The sequence below is a fragment of the Rhynchophorus ferrugineus genome, unplaced genomic scaffold, assembly GCF_030347505.1.
Source record: "Rhynchophorus ferrugineus isolate W39M unplaced genomic scaffold, kcgeb_rfMv2 rfM2, whole genome shotgun sequence".
NCBI classification, from domain to species: Eukaryota; Metazoa; Arthropoda; class Insecta; order Coleoptera; family Curculionidae; genus Rhynchophorus; species Rhynchophorus ferrugineus.
The window spans coordinates 90,006,470-90,021,124 of record NW_027472581.1 but is presented as its reverse complement, the minus strand read 5'-3'; the positions used below and the strand labels follow the sequence as shown (position 1 = coordinate 90,021,124).

At 29.5% G+C, this 14,655-nt stretch overlaps 1 protein-coding gene across 25 annotated transcripts in view; it reads left to right on the top strand.

Annotated features, from left to right (window-relative positions):
• Positions 1–14,655, top strand: part of pHCl-1 (pH-sensitive chloride channel 1) — a 210,879-nt gene that overhangs the window by 151,014 nt on the left and 45,210 nt on the right. For 13 of the 25 annotated variants that reach the window (XM_076396917.1, XM_076396926.1, XM_076396916.1 and 10 more), the window contains 4 exons: positions 5,584–5,804; positions 5,882–5,964; positions 7,459–7,620; positions 13,469–13,621. In XM_076396917.1, the coding sequence (XP_076253032.1) occupies positions 5,584–5,804; positions 5,882–5,964; positions 7,459–7,620; positions 13,469–13,621 (619 nt within the window). The remainder of the gene's footprint in view (positions 1–5,583; positions 5,805–5,881; positions 5,965–7,458; positions 7,621–13,468; positions 13,622–14,655) is intronic. The other 12 variants (XM_076396928.1, XM_076396920.1, XM_076396931.1 and 9 more) reach the window with 1 other exon arrangement.

Genomic DNA, 14,655 nt, shown 5'->3' with positions numbered 1-14,655 from the left:
GCTAGATATAACGGTAGTTTATATATTCATTAACTAACCTACTAATATTTTCTACAGGGTTGATTGGTGAAGAGTTCTAATGATTATTTTAAAATAACATTATAATGATCAAGGTTAACTTCAATTATTTTACTGTCATTTTTCATATTAGTTGATAGTTTTTTCAATCATAGTGTATCATTGCTTTTCAATTATTATTGGACCTTAAATTGAATCAAGCTATGGCTGCTTTCTAACAATCAATATTACTAAAATTGCATAGGGGCTCTTATTAAATATTTTCATTCAGATATTTACTAGAAAAATCACAAAATATGCTAGATATAACGGTAGTTTATATATTCATTAACTAACCTACTAATATTTTCTACAGAGTTGATTGGTGAAGAGCTCTAATGATTATTTAAATATAACAATATAATGATCAAGGTTAGGTTCAATTATTTTATTGTAATTTTTCATATTAGTTGATAGCTTTTATCAATCGTAGTTTATCATTTCTTTTAAATTATTCTCTAATGATTATTTAAATATAACAATATAATGATCAAGGTTAGGTTCAATTATTTTATTGTAATTTTTCATATTAGTTGATAGCTTTTATCAATCGTAGTTTATCATTTCTTTTCAATTATTATTGGACCTTAAACTTGATCAAGATATGGCTGCTTTCTAACAAACAATATTACTAAAATTGCATAGGGGCTCTTATTAAATATTTTCATTCAGATATTTACTAGAAAGATCACAAAATATGCTAGATATAACGGTAGTTTATATATTCATTAACTAACCTACTAATATTTTCTACAGTGTTGATTGGTGAAGAGTTCTAATGATTATTTTAAAATAACATTATAATGATCAAGGTTAACATCAATTATTTTACTGTAATTTTTCATATCAGTTGATAGTTTTTATCAATCATAGTGTATCATTGCTTTTTAATTATTATTGGACCTTAAATTGAATCAAGTTATGGCCGCTTTCCAACATTGCATTACTAAAATTGCATGTGGGCACTTATTTAATATTTTCATTCGATATGTACTAGAAAGATGAGAAAAATGATAGATGTAACAGTAGTTTATATATTCATGAATTAACCTACTAATATTTTCTATAGAGTTGATTGTTGAATAGTTCTAATGATTATTTTAAAATAACAATTTAATGATCAAGGTTAACTTCAATTATTTTACTGTAATTTTTCATATCAGTTGATAGTTTTTATCAATCATAGTGTATCATTGCATTTTAATTATTATTGAACCTTAAATTGAATCAAGTTATGACCGCTTTTCGACATATTGCATTACTAAAATTGCATGTAGGCACTTATTTAATATTTTCATTCAGATATTCACTAGAAAAATGAGAAAATATGCTAGATATAACAGTAGTTTATATATTCATTAACTAACCTACTAATATTTTCTACAGAGTTGATTGCTAAATAGTTCTAATGATTATTTTAAAATAACAATTTAATGATCAAGGTTAACTTCAATTATTTTACTGTAATTTTTCATATTAGTTGATAGTTTTTATCAATCATAGTGTATCATTGCTTTTCAATTATTATTGGACCTTAAATTGAATCAAGTTATGGCCGCTTTCCAACATGGCATTACTAAAATTGCATGTGGGCACTTATTTAATATTTTCATTCGATATGTACTAGAAAGATGAGAAAAATGATAGATGTAACAGTAGTTTATATATTCATGAATTAACCTACTAATATTTTCTACAGAGTTGATTGTTGAATAGTTCTAATGATTATTTTAAAATAACATTATAATGATCAAGGTTAACTTCAATTATTTTACTGTAATTTTTTCATGTCAGTTGATAGTTTTTATCAATCATAGTGTATCATTGCATTTTAATTATTATTGGACCTTAAATTGAATCAAGTTATGGCCGCTTTCCAACATATTGCATTACTAAAATTGCATGTGGGCACTTATTTAATATTTTCATTAAGATATTTACCAGAAAGATGATAAAAAATGCTGGATGTAACGGTAGTTTATATATTCATTAACTAACCTACTAATATTTTCTACAGAGTTGATTGGTGAATAGTTCTAATGATTATTTTAAAATAACATTATAATGATCAAGGTTAACTTCAATTATTTTACTGTCATTTTTCATAGTAGTTGATAGTTTTTATCAATCATAGTGTATCATTGCTTTTCAATTATTATTGGACCTTAAATTGAATCAAGTTATGACCGCTTTTCAACATATTGCATTACTAAAATTGCATGTGGGCACTTATTTAATATTTTCATTAAGATATTTACTAGAAAGATGATAAAAGATGCTGGATGTAACGGTAGTTTATATATTCATTAATTAACATAGTAATATTTTCTATAGAGTTGATTGTTGAATAGTTCTAATGATTATTTTAAAATAACAATTTAATGATCAAGGTTAGGTTCAATTATTTTATTGTAATTTTTCATATTATTTGTTAGGTTCTATTACTCATAATCTATCATTGCTTTTCAATGATTATTGAATGTTAAATTGAGTCAAGTTATGGCTTATGGTTATGGTTATTCCAACAAATAATATTACTAATATTGCACGTGGCTTTAATTTAATATGTTCATTCAGATATTTACTAGACAGATGAAAAAAATTAGAAAAAAGTGATTGATAATACTTTTAATGAAATGTTTCTCACATTTTTCTATAGCAAAGTTTTCATTTTCATAAAAAATCGTAATATTAATGCAAAATTTATAGAATTTCTCAATGTTTTTTGTTTAAATTTAATAAATATAAGATTGGAGAATAAGTATTTTCAGCTTATCATAACAAAGTCGCATATCAATAATAAAGCTGAATCAAGGAAGTCATAATACAAGGACAGTTCAATAAGTCAGTAATTTTTTGAAAGAAAAAGCGTCTTATTTTTTCAATGAAATCACCTTTTTGGAAATAATAGATTTTCTGAAGGTTCTCCAATACGGATTTGTTTCAATGATGACCTCTTTATTCAACCCAATTTTCCTACTATCTAGCCATTTCTTTATGTTTGGAAGCAGGAAATATTCGCAAGTGGATAAATATAGAGAATATGCTGGATGGACAGCAGTTCATAAATTCAGTCATACATTGTCTTGGTCGAACAATACCTTCTAACCTATATGGAATTATTATAATATTATATTATTATGCTATATGGGATAATGTTAGAAAAATTTCTCTCAAAATATAATTGTTATTATTAAATATACGGTTATCCAATAAAAACGAGGTTGCAAAAAAGTAAAAACAAGTCGAGTTTGAATTATTAACGAAGTATCTTTTTATTTGACAGGACAATTTATGCATAAATAAAATAAAATATAGCTGTTATATGTTATAGTATAAAATGTATTGTTAATATGTTATGGGGTGAAATATATTTCGGTTTGGCATAGTTTAATTTCATTAAATACATTCATAGATATATGGGACATTATCTCTATATAACATCAATCTTAAAAAGCAAAACTTTTTATCTAAATTTGGTTTCAATTAATTAAATATTATGTGTGAATACAGTATTTCAATGAGAATCCATATTAATATGAACTAGACTGAAGCTAAAGCGAAACAAGACGAAGCATTATGTAATACGTACAAGCGTATAGTCTAATTTTCAGTTACATTTCTGCATATATATATATATATATATATATATATATATATATATATATATATATATATATATATGTATATATATATATATATATATATATATATATATATAGCAGAACTTAAGCAGCCGTCTTGGTTGACACTATGGCCAAGGCAACAGGACGGTCCTCCTACTATTGCGACTAGACGGCAATGCGAATCCTGCTGGAGCATAGTCATAAATTTATGTTTGTGATTGTTTATAATCTTCTGGCCTGTCAAAATAATTTTAGTCAGGTCAGTAACCAGGCTGAGTAATACCCTATGTCTTCTAGAATGATCTCTGAATTGATCACTCGCTAGTCAGTAGGCTTAATGCCGAGGTTCGAAGCCTACAATAAGCAGTAGGTCCAGTCCAGATAAACCCTAGTTTATTTCTATGACTCTTTTAAGCAAAGGCTTATTTTATAATATATTTAAAGATATTGATCGTTTGCGGCTTACTGACGCAGACCTACATATTTGAAATTAATATCAATTATACATATGAAACTATATTTCAGAAATTATATTTAAATAATAACTTAAACATGCCATCTATGCACTCTGTTATTCACTTCCATTACCGTTAGCTATCAAATATGTAAAAAGCAATGTACGGAATATGCGCCATATTTCGAAGCAGTTGAACTCATCAAATATTTAAAATTCTCCGTACGAACTTTTGTCTCTAAAAAATATAGATAGACGTTTGCTCGAGACGAATATTGACCATTTGGTGGTTTTCCCTATTGGCTTCCGTTTCAATATGGTTTTAATTGATATTTCTTATACACGACCGTTATCTTTTATATTTCGAGAATGTAGTACAATGTAGCCATCTAGATATTCGAGATTTCATTTTTTAACAGAGTTCGTATTTTTATCTTAAAATTGTATAGTTAATGGAAGTTAATTGATAAACATTTTCGAATAGTTATTTGTTTGTGACGCTATATAACTCAATAACTGTATTTTAATTAAATTAACTCGACTTTTGACAATCAAGTACTCTTAAGAAGTTTACAGAACCAACATAACAACAATATTATCGCAAATTATTTCAGTTAAAGCTTAAGTTTATGCAAAATTATTTGTTGTTTATGCTACATAATGTGATGAGCTATAATGATATTGATGTATTTTGGGCAACCATGAAGAGTATACATCCACTTGTTCATTAATCATTAATTATCAAAAGACCATAGGAGCTTCGCCCTCGGCCACATGCGCTGAAATTTTACCAGCCCAATTATATTTCCTTATTTCTCTATACGATTCCAGTGCTTCAACATGGAGATCTTTTCTTATTTCTTTAATTCTCATATAACGCATCTTTTCTTTATAAATATTTAAACTGAAATGTCGAAATTCTAAAGATTTCAATTAAGTTTGTCGTCCAATAAAAACACGAGTATGACTTGAGACACATTTGACGTACGTGTATTGCTTTGTTAATTTAACTAACTTCATCATCATAAATCACAGAGAACAAAATGTAGTGCATATAGTAGAGATTTAACGCAATATTTATTATAATTTATGCAATTTATTTTTAGTATTGTTTTAAGCACATTCTTACAATCGTACTTTGTCTTAATGAAAAATTACTATTAGTGTAATTACTATTATTGGTAGTAGTCCATAATAATTAATGAAATGACACAAAGTTCTGATCTCTCACTCAAATGGGCTTTTTTATTCCGTAGTTAGTAAATGCATCACCACAGAGCTATCTGAAACCCAAAATGTTAAATATTATTCTCACTATCAAATGAGAACTAGGACTTTTAGATTTGTCTTGGTACAAAAATCAAAAAATAAAGCGACAAAACAGTCTATTATGATTAGTTTGTTCATGGCTGAAATTTATATCGTGTAATTCGCAATTCTTTCCAGAAATATGAAGTCGAATTCCTTCTTCAACAACAATGGTATGATCCTCGATTGAGGTACTCGAACCAGAGCCAATACAGCTATTTGAACGCCATCCATCATCACGATGACATCTGGCTGCCGGACACTTATTTCATTATGCATGGGGACTTCAAGGACCCCCTGATACCGGTCCATTTTAGTTTAAGAATCTATAGGAATGGAAGTGTAAATTATTTAATGAGGTTAGTGTTTGCTTCTTCTGTGGAGAAAAAAATAGGTGGCTGTTTCGTGAGAAAATACATGAATTATTTTTTTTCAGGCGACATTTGATATTATCATGTCAGGGAAGCTTGAATATATTCCCGTTCGACGATCCAAAATGTACATTTTCGATGGAAAGTAGTAAGTATATTTTTGTAGAATTTTATCAATATAAAGATAAGATATATATATAAAGATAAACGTATATATATATATATAGATATATATATATATATATATATATATAAAGATAAACGTATATATATAAAGATATAAAGATAGACATTTTTACATTTCGTATAATTTAGTTATTATTTCTAATAAAGAGAGTGAAACAAATTTTAACACAACATGCTTTTAATAAGAATTTTATTTCAGAGCTTGCATATATATATATATATATATATATATATATATATATATATATATATATATATATATATATATATATATATATATATATATATATATATATATATATATATAGCCTCAAATGGGTAATGGAAAAGAAAAATAACTAATCGTGTACCATACTTTGATAAATTATGTACACCATTTTTCACATTCATTTTACCCACAAGTAAACAGAGATTGGACATACCTCTTACATAATTTCTCCCTACATCTTTCCAAGAAGAAATCACGTCCCAAACATATATAAATTTTCTACATACCTACTTTTGCCCAATCCAACTGGGCAACATTTCAAAACATAGTTATAAAACATTTCTTTAAAATCACCAAAATAATAGTATCCGAAATTCAATGTTAGCAAATTAGACAAGTAACTTTGAATTTACGTAAATACAAAAAAATACCTTGTTACTAGTGAGAATCGTCTAGACTCTTAAGCTACGCATCAATGACCTGTCCAAAAGAGAAATATATCGCAGGAAGCATAATTCAAAAATGTACAAAACTAAATCTACGAAATATGCAGCAGAGGAATATATTCATTTTGGTTAAGCAAACGCGTAATTTTGTTTCTTAATTTTATAATTCAAGCACTATGATACTTAACCAATTAATTATTGACACATTGTTTATATTTCCTTACTGAAGATGCAAGTTTCCCTTATTTCTTGCTTTTTCAAAATTCTTATATCTGTTGTAGCAGTGGGCAATATTAATTAGTTAATATTATAATGGTGTCTAATATACTCGCACCAGATTTCTTTCATTAAAAACGTCTTGGTGGTAAAAATTTTTCAACCAGTAAAAAGGAATTGTTATAAATATATTATTATTAATATACATTATAAATAGAAAATCGAGTTGAGTTAAAACATTAAATGTACCGAATGTACCGATAGAACAAAAAAATATTGTTTGCTTATGAATAATATTATCAAAATATATTAATTTTGTTAAAATGTACATTTAGATAATAATATTACACTAAACATAAATCAAATCGTAGTACAAAAAGGGGGAATATATATTTAAACAAATTAAAATCTAACTGAAAGAAATATAACTGTGACATATAAAAAACAAATGTAAACATTCTTGAAAAATATGTCCTAAACTAAAATCTATATTGAAATTATATCTCTATTTGAAAATTGTATTATTCATGGAATTAATTTCATACCAAAAATCTCAGAGATGATTAGATGCTTATTTCTTTTTCAGTATCTTATGAGATCACATCTATAAACTATGTGTGGAAGAACGACGAAGACGTACTTCGGAAATCTCCGAGTTTAACAACGCTCAACGCTTATTTAATCAACAACCAAACGCTTATATGCCCCATACAGTCCAGCTGGAGAGGTAGGAAAGAATTTCTTCGTGGTAATATCAGTTTTCTTTTTTGTCTTTTTTATTTGTTAGTATAAATTAACACGTTAGAGTTAAGTTATCGATCACACGTCCGCATCACACTCTATGAAATGGTAAAATGTTATGAAAAATTAAATCATACGATGAAAATCTCGAAATAATATTCGAGATCCGATTCCAAGGGCACCTTAGACTCATAGTTATAAAAAGAGAAGGCAGAAATATCTTAGACTTTCCTAATGATGTCAACTTGATGGTAGATTAACTACTTCAAAGAAACGTCTTAAAATTATTAATATAGAATGCAGAAAATTCTGAGTCTTTCTAATAACATTAATTGATAAATAAATACTTTTTATGCTATGTTAAATATTGTAAAATTACATCAAACACAAACAAGACAAACTTACAGTAATTATAAGTCAATCTGATAACCCTGTGTATACTCTAAACAAATTTTGTATTAATGATTGAGTAATTAATGAATAATGATAATAAATCTTAAAATTAAGTTATATAACTCATTGAATCTTACAATAGTTTAAAATATAATTCTAAACCTACATTTATAGTCCATAACTCACCAGGAAAGACATTTCATATTGATATTTTCATATTTTCTGAAGTATCAAATATAAGACACCGATGATGCTAAAATAAACTCAAAAGCATAACTTTCTTGTAAAATAAGAGCTTTATTGTTTATTTTATGAACATAAATATTAATAATATCTATTAAATTACCATATTAGTCGACTTAGTAGAGTAACAGCACCCTTACTGAAGTAGTAGCCCAAATGTTCAAAGTTTACTCAAGGCTTGCGATAGTCACGGGTTTAAGTCCTGCTGGGGCAAGGTCGTAAGTTTATGTTTGTGGTTGTTTGCAAATGTGATTGTCCAAAAGATAAAAGTGTAAAATCCGACAAGGAAAATGATCCCAATCGCGCTGGGTAAGACCGGATGTCCTCTGGGATGGTTTCTAACTTGGCCACTCGCCAGTCGGTAGGTTTAATGCCGAGCCCACGTTAAACGATAGGTCTGGTCCAGATAAACCCCCGAAGATAATGATTCAGAACCCAACAATGAAATTAAAATAAACAAAAAAAAACGAAATGAACATCTGTTTTATAGAGTTATTATTTTTTAAATTTTTTTAAATATATTTAAAAGATCAGTATCTTATAACCTATAATAAATATAATAAGGTACGTAATATTCCTATCAGAAATCTATTTTAAGCTAGAAGTACTAAAACTGATGAAATTGAAGAGGTTTTCAGCGTTATGCCGCTTTATAGAGCTGTGGTGTAAGACGCAAATTTACATTTATAGTCGGGCGAAGGTAAGTATACTGCTACTAACGTTTTTAATGTGGCTTTTAACACACCATAACGTGGAATAATTCAGTCGTTTGATCGAACATTTCTTTTTTATGAAGCTCGAATATTTTAACTGATTATCCTTGTTAGTAATTTTAAATTTCATTGTGATTTTATTTTATTTTCCATATTTGTATCAAAAATATATATTGATTTAGAATATTAGGTATGGTACTTCAGAAATTTACAATAAATATTATAACTCACTCTGTCATGTCTTATTTCTAAAGATACCATGGCGCATTTGAAAGATAACAGTTCATAGTAGTGATCTTTCACTTGACTTGAAATTAGCTGAGAAGTTCTAAGACATACACCCTATAGCCTCTACCTTGCCCCATTCGACCACTCTTTGTTCCAGTTTGTACAAAATTATATTAATGCAATAAAACTGCCTTTAGCGTTTCAAATAAATAACTTGATTCAGTTTTTTGTTCAGAAATCTTAGTCTGAGAACTGTGTTATGATTTTGACAGAAAAGTTACAAAATTGTATTCCATCAAAAGGACACATGCACCGTCATATTTGTAATGTATATGAAATTAGAAAAAATAGCAAATATATGAATTAAAAAATTAGCTTTTAAAGACATAAGAAAACGAAATCCCTTTTTCCCCAATTATTATATTCTTCTTAGTTAAAAAGATGAGAAAATGTAAGACAACAAAATATATGCAAGAAGTTTTATTTGTTGTCATTAAGCTTCACTTCCATAAGAGAAAGATTGTAGTTTGAGACAATTTTTGTATGCAAAATGTTACTGAATAATGAACTTAATACTGACTTAATGAACTTATTATCAAAAGAATGAGAATAATACTTATTAAGAATGAATAATGCCGATCATCAAGCAAATAGAGTTAGAATAGAGCAATGTCATGAAAACCATAGTTTGTGCATTTGTCATTATTCTATCTTTATTTTATCACATTATTATATTATATATGGCCGTATAACAATTTTAGAGCTATTCTGTAATATTTCAGGTAATGACGTTAATCAAAATTTCAATATTAGTCTTAAAATTAACAGAGTTTATGTATCATTTGTTATTTCTGTTATTTTCTTAATTATATAATTATTTAGAGAATCATACTCCTCTTTCTCTCAGTTGAAAGAAAAGCGTATGAAACTATGTGCCAGTACCAGTAAGTTCCAAGTACCAGACCTAACCATTAAACATTTTAAATATTAGTATCAAAAAACTAAATATTTATACGGAAATGATGACAAAACGACTGATTTATTGATAACTATTTATTTTATGAGATTTGTATCATTAAATATTATTGATATTTTGGTTGAAATATATTAATTTTGCATGTAAATATGAACCAAGATTTTAGGTTAGAGTCAATAAGAAAATTACTAACTCTATGTATCTAGGGTGAGCCATGTATTTCTTTTGATACATATTCAAGCAGCACGGGTAAAAATATTCAACGATTATTGCTTTATTCTCTTCAACTAGTATTTCAGAACATTGGGAGTTATTGTCACAATTGTATTTCAATGTCTTATTTAATATTTTCCTTGATGCATTTTCCTAACTGCAAATCAAGATGTTTTTAAGCAACTGACTTGATACATTACATAATCCTGTTAATATTGTGGCCACAATACATCAATTAATGTATCAGTATCCTAGTTTATTAACCATACAATATAGCTTACATAACAATATAGTTAATATTCTCTATACTAGCAGGTCAATTAAAAAGTCCCCGGCCTACCATAGTAAAACATAATTTTTTGGCAAAATTAGTTTTTTTTATTCTACATAATTCCCTTCAAGGGTGATGCACTGATTATAGCTACCCTCCAACTTTTCGATAAAATTTTTGTAGTACGAATTGTCCCTTGCTTCACAATACGCCTCAGTTTCGGCGATCACCTCTTCACTCGACGAAAATTTCTTCCCAGTGAGCATTCTTTTGAGATCTGAAAACAGGAACAGTCGCTGGAGGCCAGATCTGGAGAATACGGTGGATGAGGAAGCAATTCGAATCCCAATTTATGGATTTTTTCCATCGTTTTCACTGACTTGTGACACGGTGCATTATCTTGGTGAAGCAACACTTTATTTTTCTTCATATGCGGCCGTTTTTCGGCGATTTCGTCCATCAAACCGTCCAATAACGCTATATAATAGTCGCTGTTGATGGTCCTTCCTTTTTCAATGTAGTCAATAAAAATTATTCCATACGCATCCCAAAATACAGACGCCATAACCTTGCCAGCCGACTGTTGCGATTTCCCACGCGTTGGAGCGGGTTTATCGTGTGCAGTCCACTCGGATGACTGTCGATTGGACTTCGGAGTGAAATGATGGAGCCATGTTTGACCCATTGTCACACATCGATGCAACCTCGGGTTTATTACGCTTGATCATCTTTAAATACTGCTCCGAATCACCATCTCGTCGTTGTTTTTGGTCAAAAGTGAGCTCACGCGGCACTCACTTTGCACAGTCCCATACCCAAATATTCGTGAATTATATGATGTTCAGTTCAGTTGATATCTTTATAATGTCTGCTATTTTATTTATAGTAATAAATGGCTCACTCTATATTTCTTGCAAAACAGTTTTTTCCACTACTAAGATTTTTAGTGTTTGATTTTTTTTATCGCGCGTTGAAAATCGAGCTTGGAACACAATAATAAAATTATTAACTATGTATATATTCCTGACGTACACGACGGGATGACGTACCTCGTTAAAAATTTAGGTACACTTTTTAGGTAAAAGAGCAACGGAACAGCTTCCAGCGCGCTCCTTTATTGCGCTAAGGGCGACGTCAGTTTCATTAGAGCTATTTCGCTTCGTTGCCGAGTCGAAAATAGAAACGTAACTTTTAAGCATCAGTTTGAATTTTCAAGTGTCTTTGGAAACGACAATACAATAGCTAACCTTTCTATTATTGCTACCTACTCTGCATACGTTTTGCGTTATATAGATGTTAGTTATTCGTGGAAGTTGTAACGCAGGGTGAATATAGCAACTCGAGAATAATATAGGATCTTTGTAAAAAGGGGGCAGTAATAAAATGCAGGAAATAAAAAAACGGAACATTCGGATAAAACCGATATTTTTCTTTCGATGAGTAGCTTCACCATATGTAAATTCACTAATTTGTGACTTACAGAACTGCCAAATGCATGAGCCTTCAATTTTTTCGATTAACACTACGTGACTTTTGACAAGAAATTTCTGTTGCTCACTACTTTCAAAATGTTGTTTTAGGCTGATCATATTTTTTCAACATATTTCCAGTTTCAACTTTGCATTCAGAGCAATTCTTCCTTCTATATTTGTTCACAGGTCATCAATTTAAAGGAATTATTTCTTTTTGAGATTATCATATACTTTTATTTATTAGTAACGAGATAGTCTTAAACATAGAATAATAGAGAGTAAATTCAATAAGTGCCTTTGGAGAAAAGTTTCCCAATGTCCAATATCCATATGATTATTCCAGTTTTGATCCAGATTTCAGATTTTATTGGTTAGTTTAAATATACATTATAGACATCTGTAAAGAATAGATTGTGATAAAATGGAGATAACTTAAAAAGAGTATAACAGGCCATTTTTCACAAATTTACATGAGATCATACCCTGCTTCTGCGAACTTAATCTCATCTTGGTGGTCTACAGAGTTAGTTATTATAGAATTTAAACAAAAATTGCATTTAATTTCTTTACATAGGTGTAGAGGGATGTATATGTTTGACTCCGTTAATTCTAGAAGATCCAAAAAATCGTAAATTACAATCTTGGTTTTATAGCCTTAAGCCACAACAGATTGATTTTGGATACCTAGACAAAATTAATATTTATTTAGATAAATTAACCGTTTCAAAAGTTGATTCTACTTTAATAAGCCTCTTTTTAAGCGGGAATACTATTTGACTTTGTAATTTAATATTCTTGAAGTGTATGTGTGTATCTTCTTCTTATTTTTAACATTGGTCTATTTGAACACATTTTGTGTTTCAAGCATTCTGATCAACATTTTTACAATAAATGGGTAACGATTTGTTGGTAACAGGGTAAAAAATAGATGAAATCTCTAACAAAACTGATATATATTGTCTCATTCCTTTGCATTCTATACATTACCCAACAGTTCTTAGAACGAAGATACATCATTTTATATACACTTTGTACATCATTTTGTATACGGAAAAATTTGCTGCGTTTTTATTTTATAGCAGAATTTATTTTTTTAATGTGCTTATAATTGTAGAATTAATTTTTTCAACAAAATATTCTGCATTGTTTCAAATTTCGAAAAAATAACGATTTCTCAGTCTCAATATTTAACTTAACGTTATTATACACAAAATAAATCAGAATAAAGTTGAATTTATACCTAGAATAATGTATAAAAAATTCAAACAATGTTACATCATCCAATATATTGACTTTAAAACGTTTAATGTCACTTTACCCTGTTAAATATTCATGTCTCTTTTCAGGCAATTATAGCTGTTTAAGGGTTCATCTAATATTTACACGAGATAGAGCCTTCTACTTCACGACAGTATTTATACCAGGAATTATATTAGTCACTTCGTCCTTCATAACGTTTTGGCTCGAATGGAACGCCGTACCTGCAAGAGTAATGATAGGTAAGGATTTTTATTTCATAATTTTTAAACACATTATCATTTAAAATGTAAATGAACATTTAGATGTTATATTTTAAAAATGATCTTGCCCAACTGTTCTCCAAGAGAACAATGCGCTTATTTTTTTGTAGCGTCAACATATATGTATTATTTGATGACTATGACGATAGTTGTATATGCTTGTGATACGAGGGTGGTTCAAATATGATCGAGACAAATACTCTGACAAGTTTATTTACTATTGAAAAAATATACAAACATTTACAGTTTTTCAAGGTATTTCCCCCCACTAGTTACGCATTTTATCCATCTATCCGGAAGTTTTTTGGTGCCATCGAAGAATTCCTTGGGCAACTTAGACAGCCATGTGCGCACGAACTACTCTACCTCGTCGTTGATGATGAATCTTTCACTTCCGAGGGCTTCTTTCAGTGGTCCAAACATATGGCAGTCACAGGGTGATGAATACGGACTGTATGGGGGGTGTTCCAGTTCCGCCCACCCTAATTCCGATATTGAATCGAGCGTGAGACGCGCGGTATGAGGACGCGCGTTATCCTAGAGAAGAATTGTACTTCGTGCTGGAATACCTCTCGTGTATTTTCAGAAAGTTATAGTAGTATGCAGCATTAATGGTACGTTGAGTGTGCAGGAAATCGAAGTATAGCACGCCCCGCCTGTCCCAGAACACCGTACACAGAACCTTACCAGCGTTTCTGGTTGTCTTCGATTTGAGTGGCGCCCATTCCTCCTTCATCCTCCACTCTTTAGACGTCATCTTGCCTTCAGGAGTGTAATAGTGTACACATGTCTCGTCTGTAGTGAAGATTCGCGTTAAAAAACCGTCCCATTGCGCCTTGTATCGCGTCAGCAAGCGGCGACAAACTTTCAACCGCCTAAATTTTTGTCGAAGTTCAACAGTTTACGAACCCATCTGCGATATTGAAGATGTTCGTGGATGATAGACCATACACTACCAATACTGATGCCGAATTCAGCCGCAATGTCTCGAACATTCATCATACGGTCCTCCA